The 16,863-nt window shown below is 36.0% G+C and overlaps 2 protein-coding genes across 2 annotated transcripts; one reads left to right on the forward strand and one right to left on the reverse strand.

Moving 5' to 3' along the window:
- Nucleotides 1-523: 523 nt before the first annotated feature.
- On the reverse strand, nt 524-2,930 carry LOC142618256 (putative clathrin assembly protein At4g32285). Its single transcript, XM_075791167.1, has one exon. It carries the CDS (start codon nt 2,573-2,575, stop codon nt 719-721), a length of 1,857 nt encoding a protein of 618 aa, XP_075647282.1. The 5' UTR covers nt 2,576-2,930; the 3' UTR covers nt 524-718.
- Nucleotides 2,931-10,483: 7,553 nt separating this feature from the next.
- On the forward strand, nt 10,484-16,330 carry LOC142613733 (BRAP2 RING ZnF UBP domain-containing protein 1). Its single transcript, XM_075786210.1, has 11 exons — nt 10,484-10,925; nt 11,063-11,171; nt 11,264-11,378; nt 11,499-11,596; nt 13,469-13,575; nt 13,748-13,997; nt 14,339-14,392; nt 14,944-15,087; nt 15,256-15,320; nt 15,858-15,912; nt 16,004-16,330. The coding sequence occupies exons 1-11, from the start codon at nt 10,630-10,632 to the stop codon at nt 16,157-16,159; spliced, it is 1,449 nt and encodes a 482-aa protein (XP_075642325.1). The 5' UTR covers nt 10,484-10,629; the 3' UTR covers nt 16,160-16,330.
- The last annotated feature ends 533 nt before the right edge of the window (nt 16,331-16,863 follow it).

The following is a 16,863-nucleotide window of genomic DNA, read 5'->3' on the forward strand; positions in this document are numbered from 1 at the left end:
AGGCATGGAAGAAACCACCCATCAAGGTCCCGCCCATATCAAAATCATGCCAATTCATTTCAAATTCAACCGATTTCAAGTTTAGAAGGGTTTTTTGAAAATAAGTATAGGTGAAGAAAATTGTTGTTTAAAAACATGTACCAAACACCCCTAAATATTCATGATCATGACCCCCAAGTATGACCTTATATGTGCAACCTAATGCAGAGATGAACGGGTCTGACCAAAACCGATTTGAACAAGTCATATAGATGTAATTGGACTGTGATGTGGTCAAAACAGGCCAGAGGAGATCAGTCAAGAAAAGGGAACGACCTGACCTATTGCTACTCCTAGTCATAGCCGCCAGCCAAGCTTCAGAGTTTCAGTTTTGAATTCTAATCGCAGGTCCAGCCTACAGAAAGAGTTCAATGAAATTGAAGAGTGTGAATGAAAACATAGGAATGCCAATAGCAAAGCGAAAGGAACATAATATTTTATGGTTTCATTCAAAGCTGCCTTAGAATTACATTGCACAAAGAGAAACTAATAATAAACGCTTCATTTCATTGTATGTACTCTGTTATTTAATACCATGTATGTCTTTAAGTAAAGAAATAAACGACAATGGCAAACAATGAAGAACATACAAAATCTTCCAAAAAGAGTGGAAGTAAGATAGTAGTATAATCTGCATCATGGGAGGAACACAAGCCCTTTTTCAATTAAGACACCCATTTCAATAGGGTCCATGGTAGTACCCTCCTGGCTGTGGCATGCCATAAGGCATCATTGGTTGAGGACTTGGGCCATAGTAGCCAGAGGCAGCAGCAATCTTGGCCAAACCCACTTGGCCTTGCATCCCATTGCTTCCATACTGCTGCCAGAGCTGCTGTTCTTGCACAAGCAAGTGCTGCTTTTTCTCCATATCTGCTATTTGCACATATGAAGGAGGTGGCACTGTAAGTGATGCAGCAAAAGGGTCCTGGTGCCCCACCGCCTGAACTGTCCCATCTGGAGCAGGCAGAGCTAGCACTGGTGTAGCACTCTTGCCTGGCCCAGGCAATGCCACACTACTTGCACTTCCTCCACTCAATTGAGTAGCGCTCACATGCTGCCTCACTGCCCCCTGATCATACATTCCATTCAACAACAATGGATCCAACCCACCCCCCAATGCAGCTTTCTGATTCGAAAGATTGCTAGCTGTTTCCACCAATGCCAACTCCCAATCTGCTTTGCCACTCTCAGCAGCAGGTGTCTGCCAAGCTGAAGTCACCTCAGGCTCTCCATTAGATGGGAAAGCTTCCCACGAACCATTAGTATTCCCATTTGGTGGTCCAGAGAACAATGCCAAAGCTAATTTGTTGCCTTGTTCATCAGCTGAAACACCATCTTCCTTTAAATTCACCAAGTCCTCGGTCACCTGCTGAGGCTGTGGCTTAGGCTTCGGTTCAGGTGGTGGTGGTGGAGGGGTATAATTCTCTGGCGGAGGAAGAGCCTTTATCTCATTCATATTCTGCTCCACTACTGCCTCCTCCTTCCCAGCCGCTTTCTCCACTCTACTCTCAACGCTCTTTGGCTTGTTTGTCATATCCCTCAAGAACCCTTCAAGGGTTCCCAAAAGCTTATCAGTAATCTTCTGGACTTCAGGATACTCAGAAGACCGCGCAATCCCCATATCTTTACACCAACCATAAAACGCCACAAGCTCATCAATCATCTTAGCCGCATTAACATAAGAATCAAAAGCCTTAACACAAACCTCATACTCCATCTCCAGAAACCTATCCAACAACACCCCCAATGCCTCACATATCTCCACATAAACCCCAAAACTCTCCCTGACAACAGTATAAAGCGCCACAAGCACCAATTTACTACTCTTAGCCGCACCAGTTGGCCTACAAGCCAATATCCTATCAAGAATCCTCAACAACTGATTCAATTTCCCCAAAACCTTCTCGGGCTGCATTTCCCTCATCGGCGTCTCTCTCCTCTTCTCTTTCCCAACCGATTCACTCACATCCCCATAAGACCTCGTCCGCCTACCCATCCCCATTCCATTATTATCATCAAACTCATCCCTGTACCTATCATTCTTATTATCCTCACCTTTCATTTTCTTCTCATACACCACACTCTCGACCTTCTCGTCCAAAAACACAGCATAAAACCTCACGAAACTCGAATGATCCCACGAATTCGAATGCGCCTCATCTCTAAAATCCGACATATTCAAGACCCTCATGCCCCTCCGAGTCGCGTACACGATCTCATCCTCAAACGAAGGGTGCCCATCGACTAAAACCCGATGCACAAGCATCAGAGCCTTCAGTGCCACAATCCAATCCCGGGTTTTGCTCAGACGCCTCGATATCGTCACCACACACGCACTCACATAACCCCGCGAATACGTGGTCAGATTGATGATCTCTCTGATGTGCCTCTCCTCAGCTGGTTCGTCGTCGTGGGATGTTGCTTTTACGACCAAAACTTCGAGGTCTGGGGCTATATTGCCAGCCACTTTCGCTATGCTTATACTCGTTTGGTCTTTCACCGCCCCGATCGCCTTTCGGATCGTGCTGGGTGCCATTGCTACTCTGAATTCTACAAGAAAGCACAACTGGGTTTTGAAGGTTTCAAGATTTGGGAACTGGGATCGAGCTTACCTCGGATCTGTGGAGAAAAATGAGAGATCTGTGGACTTGGGGTCAACACAGGTGATCGGAGGAGGAGATACTGTACGATCGGAGAAGTGGATGCGAAGTACTGGATCAGAGTACAGAGGTGGTGTTGGTAGCCAAGAGCTGAAGAAGAGTCTCTTTGAGTCTACAGGACTCTATCTCTCTCTGTTTCTATCTGTGTGGGCGTGGGTAAGCGTTATCGAAAGTGTAAAGCGGGCAAAGATTTTCAAGAAAAGCGCGTAATTGACGAGGTATTCTATACTCATTTTGCGTTAAGAATATTTTAAGAATTGATAAATGTATTTAAATCAACGGATTTTAAATTAGATAAGATATCCATAACAACTCAACATCTCTAATTTGTCGTAAAAATAGTATAAGAAAAATGATATGTTCACAATATTTTTACAATATTTTTACAACAAATTCTAAGTGGCAGGATGTTACTGGTTGTTATTATTGGGGCAAAAAAGTAATCTTAGTGTTAGGTTCAAATTTGAACCAATAACAACTAACCACCTATGATTTATTGTAAAAATATTGTAAAAATGTTGTGGACGTAGCACCTCTCAAAGTATAAATATAACTTTCCGTAATTCTAGAAGCAGTAATACTTTATCTTTATGAGACGACGTCGTGGGGTGATTTTCTTTTTTGAATTCAATGCGAGGCACGCACTCGTTATTTGTCCTAATAAATTGTCTCTCTTTTCTTTGTGACTGTTTGGATTCTAGTTTGCGTACGTGTGTTTGCATGTTTTGCGTTTTCTTCTATTCTTTTCTTTTTTATTTCTTTAGCGTTTATAAATAGTAACTAGTATTGTTCATGCATGTGATTACACTGTGTGGGAGACAAAGTTACTGTTACGCACTGTTCATGAAACCCACAAGCACTTTATTCATAAAAAAATATTAAAAATTGGTCCTACGATACTATTCACACATTTAAAAATTATTTTGTTACAATATTTTTAGTTTTTAGCAATAATTTCTATCCAAACATTCGGTTCTTAATTTCTTTTATAAATGCCACTAATCACATGAGATCTGACTCACCTGAGTTGTTACTTCAGACTGTTTTTTGTGTTTTCTTAAAAGGCGTTAAAAAATGTGGAAGAAGATCTGAAACTTTTCTTTTTCATCTATGTGATGGCGAGCAATTTACCTTATGTCGGTTTAGTTAACTTAATTGATAAAATTTTTTATGGCTAATTAAAGAATTTAGTGTTCAATCTCTACTTTAATAAAAATTCAATTGGTATCTTGATCTAATGATAAAGAGATATCATAAAAAATAGACTCATAGAATGAAACTCTCAAAAAAAAAAAAGAGAGAGAGATTGTGAAGGTTTGGCTAGACATCACAATTAAATCTTTCCTTCCTGTTTAAAATTTTTTAATGGGATTCTAGCGTCTTCAACAAATGATTTTAACTAACAATTTCAACTTTTTTTTTTCAAAAAAGAGTTTCAACTTTTTTACTAGAAAATTCAGCCACCATATAGTTCATAACTACAGTTTTGTCTTTGTCTTCCAATTTAGGAATTGATAAATGCATTTAAATCAATGGATTTAAATTAGATAAGACATCCTTAACAATTCAACATCTCTAATTTGTTGAAAAAAATATTACAAAAATGTAGATATGACTTTCCGTACTTCTCGAAGTAGTATTACTTTATCTTTATGAGACGACGTCGTGCGGGGATTTTCTTTTTTGAATTAAATGCGAGGCACGCACGCGTTACGTGTCATAATAAATTGTCTCTCTTTTCTTTGAGTACCCACCGGTTGGCTCTTAATTTCTTTTATAAATGCCACTAATCACATGGGATCTGACTCACCTGACTTGTTACTTAGAATGTGTTTGGATTCAGCTTCCACGTCTAGCGTCCACGTCTGGCTTCCTCTTCTTCTTCTTTTTTTTAGCGTGTCTGTCACTGTTCATTGGCCATGAACAGTACTTTTTACACATTTAAAAATTATTTTGCTACAGTGTTTTCAGTTTTCAAGTTTCAGCAATAAGTTCTATCCAAACAGACTCTTAATTACTACTATTTTTTATGTTTTCTTAAAAGGAGTTAAAAAACATGGAAGAAGATCTGAAACTTTTCTTTTTCATCTCTGTGTTGATGGACAGTTTACTTTATGTGGATTTAGTTAATTTAATTGGTAAAAAATTTTATGGTTAAATAAAAAATTTAGTGTTCAATCTTTACTTACACTAAAACTTAATTGGTGTCTTGATCTATTGATAAAGAGATATTATCAGGAATAGACGCATAGAATGAAACTCTCAAAAAAAACAAAAAAAAAAAAAAGAAGAGAGAGATTGTGAAGGTTTGGCTAGACATCAAAGCTAAATCTTTCCTTCGTGTTTAAGTTTTTTTAGTGGGATTCTAGCGTCTTCAACAAATGATTTTAACTAACAATTTCAACTTTTTTTTTTTTCAAAAAAGAGTTTCAACTTTTTTAATAGAAAATTCAGCCACCATATAGTTCATAACTACAGTTTTGTCTTTGTCTTCCAATTTATGATTAAAAAAAGTTTCAAAAAGCTAACATTTATAACCAATGGCATTCTATTTTGTAAAATAATAAAATTTGAGAGTTGAAAGTATGAACCGAAAAAAAAATCCCAATAAAAAATATACCACAGTAAAATTTATAACTACATATAAAACATAAAATCAGTATCTATCAATATTTAATCAAATAGACTTGGTTTCATGCTTAAGTTTTAGTAGAAACCTAGCGTCTTCATCAAATAATTTCAACTTCTTAAACAGAAAATTCAGCCACCATATAGTTCACAATGATTGTTTTATCTTCTAAGTTATGATATTATAAAGAAAAAAAAAATTTTGTTTCAAATTGTTAATTACTGTATGTATATCTATACTATAAATAACAAAATTCATTGTTTGGATTTTATCATTTTATGCACTAAAATATTCACACAAATTTTTATTAACTCTCCCATGGAGAAAGATCTTAAAAATTAGGACACTGCCTCTGTCTCACTTTTAAATATTATGACACTAAACCTAAAATTAAAAATAGTCTCATTGCACGTACAAAACAAGTGTGATGAGGCTAATAAAGACTATAAGAGCATTCTTATCCACTTATGCAATAAAGAAAAGCTAAATGCATTTTGTCTCGCCAAAAGCCACTTTATTATTCTATTCTATATTATCTCTAGTCTCTACGTCTCATTTTTTATTTTCTAATACTCCATTTAAAATAATATATATTTTTAAACTTAACAAAGGTGGTGCGTGTTTAAAAGTTACATAGAAAGAATCAAAGAAAAAGAAAAGAAAAGAATTAAAAAAAAAAATGCTACAAAATGGTATTATCTAAAAATAGATAATACTATGCATAAATTTTGCTACGAAAATGCGAGACTAGAAGTAAGACTCATTAGCACTAGCACTGGGGGGTGTTACACAGTCATGCTCTTTAGTGGTGGTGGCGGCGGCAATGGGTTGTGGTTAAGGTTTTGTGTTCATGGTGGTTGTTGGGTATGTGGTGTGGGTTGGTTTCAAGTTCGATGGTTCATTGTGTGGGTCACAATGGGTCACGGTGTGGTTCATGGTTGTAGTTGAAGTGTGGGTCACGATGTGGTTCATAGTTGTGGTTGAGGTGTGGGTCACGGTGGATCATGGTGTGGTTGAGGTGTGGGTCATGATGGTTGTGGGTTGTGTCATTTTGGTGGTGTTGGGTGGTGGTGGGTTGGTTTCAAGTTCGATAGTTCATGGTTGATTGTAGTACCGGTGCTAGGGGTTGGGTTTGAATCGGTGGTGTTGAGGTTGGTTTCAACAGTGCTATTAAGTTTTAGTTGTTGGGGTTTGAATCGGTGGTGTTGGGGTTGTAGTGTGGTTCAGATGTATGGGTTGTGGGTGATGTTGGCAGGTAGTAGCAGTAGTGAGAAGATTTGTTGGGTAAAACAGAGAGATGGGAGAGATAGGACAGAAATATAATTTTTTATAGTTGTGTAGTTTATATTATTTTAATGAGTTGTATATAAAAACTGAAACTGGGATGTTGGGTGAGTTGTAAAATGAGATAGTAAAATGGATAAAGCAGGTTTTGATGATGTAAAATAGAACTTTTTTGGAATACTGGATGAGAATGCTCTTAGATTTCTCAAAAAAAAAAAAAAAAGAAGTAAGACTCATTTAATTGTTTTTTATGGAAATTCTTATGTATTTTTCATTTCATCTGGTTTTAAAGTATTAGATGAGAATGCTCTAACCAATGGGTTTCTATTTTGTCAAATAAATTTTTTTTTGAGAGCTAAAAGTATGAATAAAAAAAATACCAATAAAAAAATACTCAATTTTAAGTATATACATAAAAAATATAATTGGAATCTATTCAATTTTAATAAAATGTAAATTAAATTAAAGATATATAATATTTTTAAATACATCCTAACTTTTTTTTTGTGAATAGTAAATTTAATTGTTCATAGTTATGTTGTACAATTGGGGAGAGAAGAGAGTGACATTTTTCAAACTAAACAATATCTATTCTTTATCTTATGCACTAGCAAACACTAGAGCAGCTCTAATACACTACAAAGACATACTAACTGTGAGGTTCCGAGGACCCAAGAACCCGAAGACCCGAGGAAAGGAAGGCCGACATGCATTAAGCAAGATGAAGTAAAGGGGTAAGGGAATTTACCCGGAGATACCCGAAGATGAAGTGGCATGGGCACTGCTGACATAAGGGTTGCAAATATCTGAATGTGGCAGGCTAATTTAGAGGGTTGCATTAAATGCCCGGCAACAACTATTCTGGCCGCATTAATTAGAAGATACCAACTCAATCCGCTGCATTAATGTAGATATGACCTGAACAGTGTTGAACGCAAAGCTAGAACTTTGCTCCATTATCGACAGACAGGTGTCAGGTGGAAAAACATAGTAGATTGCAAGGTGTAAGGCCATGATGAAAGGAACAAATGATATAAATAGGAGTCAGGAAACTACGGAGGGGGATTTTTTTTGTTGTTGAATCCTCTCTACCAAATGTATTGTATTTGGACCTTTAGTGAATAAACGAACAGCGAAGTCCCAAAGCTGATTTTATGCGTTTTTGGTCCTTACACTAGCAAAAACAAAAAAAAAAACAAAACAAAAGAAAAGCTTCTCAAATTAGAATAATGTTTTTAATTATCCTTCCAAATGATACATTGCTTCCCTATTTGGGGTTGCAAATTAAAGCACAAAAAAATACGTGTTTTCATTGTGATTGATGAGCCTAGATCAAAGCCTCTGCCAATAGTAAAGCACTAGAGGTAGAAAGTTGTAGTCTCGTAGCTAAGCATGACTTTTTCAAGAGAATATCTTCAACATTAATATGAGATGTCAGCTTACGTTTAAAATTAGATAGAGATAGGGTAACAGCATTCGCATCTAGAAATTGTATTCTATCATAATTTATCATTTCAAAAAGTTATTTTATCAATTATATCATATAATTTTACAATATTCTCAGCATCCCAACTTTTATTTTACAATACAACACATTAAAATAATATCTCTACACAATAAAATAATATATCCCAAAATCATATCTATTCTCTCCCATCTCTCTCCTCTCTCTCATTTTTACCTCTCTTCTAGCTGCAACCTCCACCGGAGCCTTCATTTCCGGTGAGGTGGTGAAATAGTTTGAAGCCATAATCTTATTCAGCCTCTCTCTCAATGCCGAATCTACAACAACACACAAAAAATCAAAATCACACATACCAATTATTCAAAATTGATTCAAAACAAAGAGAATTATATTTAAATCAAAGATTATACAAGTAAAGCCTCACTGCCCATCACCCACCACCCACCACCACCACCACCACCAAAACAAAACCCACAAATGACCAACAAAAACTCAACAACATCGGACCCAAACTCAGCAAAATCGGACCCAAACACCGATGACCAACAAAACCTAGCAACACTGGACCCAAACACCTCTTTCTTTAAGCACCAGTCACAAATAAAAAATAAAAAAACACCACAGAACCCAAAACTCCAAACCCGCCAATCCACCGATTCACTAACCCACGACACACACATCGGCGTGGAGGCCCAACCACCGGCACAAAGAGAGAGAGTGAGAGTTGAAAGCAATTCAGAGAAAGAGAGGGAGACGAAATGAGGAAAGAGAGAGAGTTGAGAAGTCTGACAGAGGAGAGAGAAAGAACAAGAAAGATTAAAAAACAAATACAATAGTCTACAATGCCATCATAAAAGTAGGATGGCACTGTAGCAGTATTTGAAATTTTTTTACAATTCTTTACTTTTACAATTTCGGATGTTGGAGGTTTTTGAGAGACAAAGGCTAAATAAAAGCAACATATGGCATTTGGCATTTAGCATTCCAGATGCAAATGCTCTAATAGAAGAACTCAATCATTTATCTTAATGAAATTTGACTTTTTCTTTTTTAGATCTAAAAAGTAATCTACGAATTAAATTTCCTAACAGCTAAACTTTTCAATATACAAAAACCCCTGCACAAAATCATCTTCCATTATTTTTGCTAGACCGGTTTGTATTTTGGTTTTTACCATAAAAAATTTACAAATTAACGTGACAATCCATATTGCAAGTCATCTCTATTCTCTAGTACCATCCTCCAGTTTAATAGCACATCAAAAGGCAAAGTAATAGACGTGCCCATTTATTGGCTCATCATGTGAAGGGCATTGAGGATTATGTAACATGGGTGAACGAAACTCCTAAGTTTATTGAGCAAGTTTTAGCTCAAGACGTAATCCGTTTCCGTAAAGATGATAGTCTTCCTAAAAACATAGGTTTTATATTTTTAATAATCGGTGACACATGGGTTTGTAAGGTGATATCCTACCATCACTTTTTATTTTTTATTTTTTATTTGTTAATCTATAAATCAAATAAAAATTAATTTATTATCTCATTTATTTAAAATTTTCTATTAACTAAAACAAAGGAGACTTAGGTACAATTTTTCGGACTGAAACTTTTAAAATCTTAAATATTCAACAAAGTTTTCCTTTCAAATAAATTAAGACAATTTTAAGGGCAAAGATGACCGAGTACCATTGTTTGGCAAAATATGTATGGATCTACCATTATTTGCAAGATAATTAGGGATCTATCACTTTTTTAGAACTTGAGTTTGCCGTGTAACTCGAGTTTCATAAAAAATAACATGACAAATTTGAAAGTTATTTTTCAAAGAACTCAAGTTTCTGGAACTCAAGTTACACGGCAATCGAGTTTCAAAAAGGTGATTAATTGCTAAATATTTTACATACAATGGGATATTGCTAAATAATTTGTCAAACAATAGTATATGACAATTTTGGCCCAATTTTAAGTAATTATTGTGGGTTTCAGTTAGTTTAACTGGTAAAATTTCTAATAGTTGTATAAGAGATCTGGGGTTCAATTCCCGCCTACACCAAAAATTGATTGATGTCTTGGTTTGATGAAAAAAAATTATATCATCGGAAGTGGTCGTCGTAAATTGAAACTCTCTAAAAAAAAAAGAATAATTATCAAACTAAGGGTAAAAAGAAAAAGGTAACAAAGGAAATACATTTCATAAAAACAATAAACATTTTTATTAAAAAAAATTAAGACATTGTTCTTTTTATTGTGCATGTTAAAATACTTAGTATATACTAAAAATATACAGATAAAAAAAAAAAAAAAACAAATTCCCCATTTTGTGTACTAGGGAGAAAATGTATGTATGTGTAACGTAAAGAAAAATTTGAAGCTCTCTCTCTCTAAAATAAAAACAAAAAAAACAAAAAAGTTGAAGTTCATTTCATCAGGATAGTCAAACTTTACTTAACCATCCCAACCGCCGATTTCCACTAAAATTTTATCAATTCCCTGTCAAAAACTGAGTCAGCTCAGCTCGCCGATTCGACACAGTACCGTTCCCAACCATCTATCATGTTCTTCCTCCGAGTTCACTCACTGGACACCGATCACTCTTTAAAATTGGAAGCCACCGAGTTCGCCACCGCCACCGCCACCACTCCATCAAATCCTAACCCTAACCCTAAATTCCGCGAACGCAGAGGCGAGGCTCACCTCTTCCGAAGCACATCGCACTCCTCGCTCCCAAACCCTAGCTCCCGATCCACTCTCCTCTTCATCGTCGCCGTCCCTAACTACCTCTCCTTCGACGACTTCATCCGCTTCTGCGAGTCCCGCATCGATCACGTCTCCGAACTTCTCTTCATCAGGTATTATTGCTACTTCGGACCTGAATTGAAATTGTTACACTTTGTTTGGTTGCCGAGAAAGTTGAGAGAGAAGAAAAAAGAAAAAGAAAGGAAATTTGAATTTTTTTGTTTTGTTTGAATTTCTATGTTTTTGTTAGGAACGATGGGATGGAGGATCGGTACAGTGTTGTGATTAGGCTGGAGAATCAGTCAATGGCTAATGGATTTTATTGCAATTTTAATGGGAAGAAGTTCTCACCGGGCGAGGTAGATGATTTTTTCGTGTAGGTTTTGATTGCAAGATGATAAATTTGTACTCATTGAATTTGTGTGTGTTTGCTTAATGGTTGAATTTATAGGCTGAGGTATGTCATATTCTATTCGTGATGTCTGTGGAGTACACGGAATCGGAAGAGATAGCCAGAACACCTCCTGCCGGGTGTACCAAGTTACCTACTTGCCCTGTTTGTCTTGGTGAGTTAGAACCTTTTTTTCTTTTTTTTTTTTTTTTTTTTTTTTTTTTTTTGTGGTATGGATTAAAGTTTAGAATTAATGCTTGTATGGTTTTCTTTTGGTTTGGTGTGTGAATGGTAGAGAGATTGGACGCGGACACTAGTGGAATACTGAGTACAATTTGTGATCATTCATTTCAGTGTCCCTGCATTTCTAAATGGACTTACTTATCTTGCCAGGTGAGCTAATTCTTCATTCCACAAGCATTTCCTCTTTTGTGTTTTATGTTCTTTTTTTGAGAACTTGGTTGTTGAATATAAAGTTATTGTTAGTGTCAATGCACAAGAAAGTCCTTCATGGGCATGTTGTGCTTAAGACTTGTTCAATCCAATTTCTCGAATTTGGGGGTTCTCAAATGGCTCTATGCATACAATGAAGGTGATGTTGGTACAAAGCAGTGCCATCCTGTTATCATCCCACCTGGAGGACTGTTGGTGCTTTAACACCCTTTTTGTGTGGAATCTTATTTGCTTGGCCTTTTTGTTTTGATCTTGAAGCTCCAATTTCATTATAGTATTTTGAATATTGTGAAACCCACAATTTTTCATTGGTAATGTAACTAATGTTGTACCTTTGTTGGGGTTGACACCTGACCCAGGATAAAGAGTAATGAAGTCAAATCTAATCTAAAAGTTTTGGACAACTTGTTATAGGATTTGTGGAAGAACTAGGGTTAGGATTTTGGGATGGAAAAGGTTGGAACATGTTATGATCCTAGTGTCCCACATAGATTAAATGTAAGCTTAACCATATGTTTATAAGCTCTTAGACACTCTTCCCATGCAAGCCGGTTTTCAAGGGTGAGTTCTACCCATGGGTTCTTAACAGAACATATTAGGGAAATATGTGGATTTAATATTGTAAGCTTAAGATTAGAGATGAAAACAAAAGGGAAAAACTTCAGGATTTGGGGGGTGTTCATAGACTGTGAACAGTATCTGTAAACAATACCCTTAAATAGTGTTTTGAGTGTTTGGAAAGCTACTTGATGAATGGGTGGTTTGAGGTTTCAAACAATAGAATTTCATCTTGTCTGAATTTTGATGAGATCACTAGAAATGTCAATGGAAAATAGAAAGATAAACATACCTAAGCATCACACCTGTTGTTCATTGGCATCACACCTTGGAAAGGGTTGCTTGCATCACACAATCCTCAAGAGCAATAGTTGCTGAATTATTCATAAACATATTATTATTATTATTATTCCTTTTTTCTTTTTTCTTTTTTTTGGTGAGTTACATTGCTATTCCAATAAAAATCCTTAGGTCCGTATATAGGCAGGTGACACCTACACCTTAAGGACTCGGACCCCTTGAAACCCTAATACAACTTGGTCTTCTAGGACTTTTACTACTGGGCCCAAACTAAATAACTAAACTCGCAAATAAGAACCCTATTACTTAATAGAACCCAACTTAAGACCCTATGGCCCATTAGTACAGCCCATATCCAGACACCAGAAAATCACAGAATTACCTGACATGAAAATGAATAAAACTAAAAGAAATCTGACCTGAACAACAAAAACTCATAATCTACTAGCAAGCCTATGCAAGCTTCTAAGTAACCTTGGAGCCTTGGCATCAACATGTGCCAAATTAATGCTTAATTATTAGAAATAATTTTGGGATGCTTTTTATATATGTTCAATTGTTGCTGCCATGGCCCCCCACCAATATTCTGTATAGCTTACTTAATAAAACATTACCAACTTTCTGTGTCATAGTGAAGGTAAGGTCAAAATATACTCATCAAAAAAGAAGGTAAGCTCAAAATATTATGTTTAGTGTTGGTCATATTACTGGTTGGATTAGTTATGCAAGTTTGTAGCCATAACTTTGACTTGTTTAACTTGCATGATTCCATGGAAGTCTTAGTACAATACTGACATATTTGTTTTAGTTTGTATAATGCACACCATCTTGCATTGACAGCCCATCTGTCTTATCTAGAGCTTGTCTTAAACTGTTTGACTGCAATAGAAGTGTCTGAATGTTGGGATAACAATATTGAAGAAGGTTTCTAATGTGCTTTCTGTATGTAATCAGGTCTGCCGGTTCTGTCTGCAGCAAGATGAGAAACCAGCTTGCTTTGTTTGTGAAACATTGGAGAATATTTGGGTTTGTATGATATGTGGTTTTGTAGGATGTGGAAGGTAATACATATATTTTATTCTACATTTCTACTTCTTACTCTGCTCTTTTGTTTCTGAAGACTCTAGAGTAATAAAGCACTGATACCTTTTTTTTTTTTTTTCCTTTTTTTCTCTCCTAAACTTCTCTGGTAATTTCGTAATCATAGTTTATGACTTTATTTTCATTTTTTAGATATAAAAAAGGCCATGCCATTGAGCACTATAAGGATACTCAGCATTGCTATTCTCTTGATATGCAAACACAACAAATTTGGGATTATGTTGGTGACAATTATGTTCACCGACTGAATCAATCAAAAATTGATAGCAAGTTGGCGGGGATGAGCTCTCATTGTATGTCATTGGAAGGAAGTTGTGGTACTTGTGGATGTAGTGAAGATTCTGGCATAAGTGGGGCCCTCTTTAGCAGCAAAGTTGAAGCAGTATGATTCTCTTTTTATATTTTCTTTCTAAAATATTGAATATTCAAATCTTTCATAATTAAGATTACTTTGAACTTACCACCTGTCCTTGTAGGCAGGATGGTACCCCCCCCTGGCACAAAGTGCTTGGGGGTTCAAGCTGCAGGGTTAGCAACATATTAATGCATATATTTCAAAAAAAAAAAAAAAGAAAAAAAAAAAAAAGAAAGAAGAGATTACTTTGAACTTTGATTCTACCCCATATACATGCATGTCTACTACAACTTGGATGGTTTTGACTTGAACTTTTTAAAATATGAAGTAAACAAGGACTAATCTTCAATTTATATGATTGACACCAGATTATGGATGAATACAACCATCTTCTTGCAACTCAGCTGGAGACCCAAAGGCAAGTAAGTTAATTATAAATTAACCCCTATTCCTGGCATCCTCCCCCCCCATCCCCTTCCCTTTCATTCTCCTATCCTGCATTCACCCCACCCCTTGCTGGATGTTGATCTAGAGATATTCACTCATTAAGTTGTAGTAGAATATGAAATATGTTCTATACTTTTTTCTATGTTTCTGTATGTCTCTCTTTCTCTCAGTCATTTATAGTATTTACAAATGCAGTTTAATTGTCTGGTAGAATGTGGGGTTCTAAGTCCATCCTTTGATTTGTCAGTTTTATGTCTTTGCTAGGGATGGGGGTGGGGAATTTAATTGGATGAGCTAGGGCTACTTAAAAATCTAAGTATTCCTGTGTCATAAATCATTGAAAGCTGATGTATTTGCTTGAACCGGTAGGAGTTTCTAATTATGTTTCTTTTTCTGAGATATTTCACATGGATAATTTTTCTCCATATGTGTAGTTTAGTTATTTATGTCCTACAAGTTTGGCACTCAGCATGTCCTCTTATAAATTTTCTAGAAGTTAATCTAAATATACCTGTTTTTTTCCCAGTATTATGAATCTCAAATTGTAGAGGCCAAAAGTAAAGTGGAAAGTTCTATTTCAGAAGCAGTGGAGAACGCTGTGACTTCCAAGATGCAGGACATCCAAAATAAATTGGAAAAGTATATTGAAGAAAAAAATGCCGTTGCAGATGTAAGCTGTTAATTGTATACTAATGAAGTTTGGATATTTTAGATTCGGTTTTATATTAGCAAGTTTAGTAGTTTCATCTAGGTATTGGCATAGCTAGGGTCATATTTAAATTTTTTTACCTTGATCTTTAGCAATTCCTTTCCTTAAAAGAGTCATTTTTGTCCTTAGATCAATCGAGATCTCATCAAGAACCAAGAAATGTGGAGAAAGAAGGCCAAGGAAACTGAAGAGAGGTACACAATCTTTATTCTTCTGTTTGCTTATCTTAATATTGACAATGGTGGATGAGACAATGACCTCTGAAATGTTGCTATAGGGAGCCATATACTTGTGACAGAAACTCTTGTTTAGGTAGAGGAAGACAAAAAATAACACTAATAAAAATAATAGCATATAGGAAAATAATACATGTGGCCAACACTCAAAAATTTGTTGAGGTTCCATTGACAACCCCAAAATTTGGGGGACTAAAGTTTTGTTGTTGTCGTCGTTGTTGTTGTAGTATCTGTCCTATTAAATTATTACCTTAGCTTTTCAGATAAAAACTAGCACTCCGCATTCAATTTATCCTTGCACACCCCCCCCCCCCACCCCCACCCAAAAAAAAAGGTTATAAAGTGATCAGGAATTGAATTACCTGCGTTAGTCCTCAGTAATTTTACATCAGTAAGATAAGTAGTGACTGCAAAGATCATTTTCTTGATTGTGGCAACTAATTCTTGCCTTACATTTTACCCTGGAACCAAGTATTAAACTCCTTGTTCATATAGGGAAGCTGCTTTACTGAAGTCAAGGGATGAGAAGATTCTTGATCTGGAAGAACAGGTGCTACAATTACCTTTAAATTCTTATTCTTGTAAGCCACAGCTTGAAACTTTCAGTTTTGTTAACATTTGAATGACAATGATGATCACAGATCAGAGATCTAACTATCTATATGGAAGCCCAGAAAACACTTGGTAATATGACAGATTCAGATGGTATCAGAGACGGCACACTCCTACCATTATCTTATAAGCAGTCTTCCCCGACAAACAGTAGAAGGCACACAAAGGCAGGTCGTAGGCGGTAGATGGTTATCATCTCACTGCATGTAATGTATAGTGATAGCATAACCAAATAGCAATACTGTCTTGAGTTGGAAAATGCGTCTGTTGAGTGATGTTGTATAAAGATCTTAATTAGATTTGGAATATGAAGTCATTAATGATGATAGCAAAAGTGATTTTGGAACTTTTTGTTATTCTCTTAAGGCAAAAAACTGGGATTTTGAGTTGTAGTTAGATATAGGTATATGCTCACTGTGAAAAAGGCTTACCAGTCTTGGGGGCATTCAATCATGATGGAACCAAAAATCTAGAATTTTTTTCCAATAGATAAATAAATATATTTACTGAGAAAAACCTACTAGTTTTAGGTGTGTTCAACTCATCGTGGAAGTAACCTGAATATGTATATATATATACACACACACACGCAAAAGAAATTGCGAACTGCTCTAAGAATAATTCATACTGCTACTTTCCCACACCTGTTCGTCTGTTCTGAACTTTATTGTGGTGTGTCAACCTTAAGCCAACCAAGTATTCGGCCGTTCAATAATCATCGCAATAGGGTGATAGGCAAGTCTTTTGAGTCAATCGTCAAATGAGGACAGTCAAGACCACAAATAAGGAAGCTTCGGAGTGTTTATCAAAAAAAAAAAAAAAAGGAAGCTTCGGAGCATAATTCGTATGTCACTGAATGCGATGGCTTATACATCGGACACAGTTTCAA

This window comes from Castanea sativa, chromosome 1, assembly GCF_040712315.1.
Source record: "Castanea sativa cultivar Marrone di Chiusa Pesio chromosome 1, ASM4071231v1".
In the NCBI taxonomy this organism is placed as follows: domain Eukaryota; kingdom Viridiplantae; phylum Streptophyta; class Magnoliopsida; order Fagales; family Fagaceae; genus Castanea; species Castanea sativa.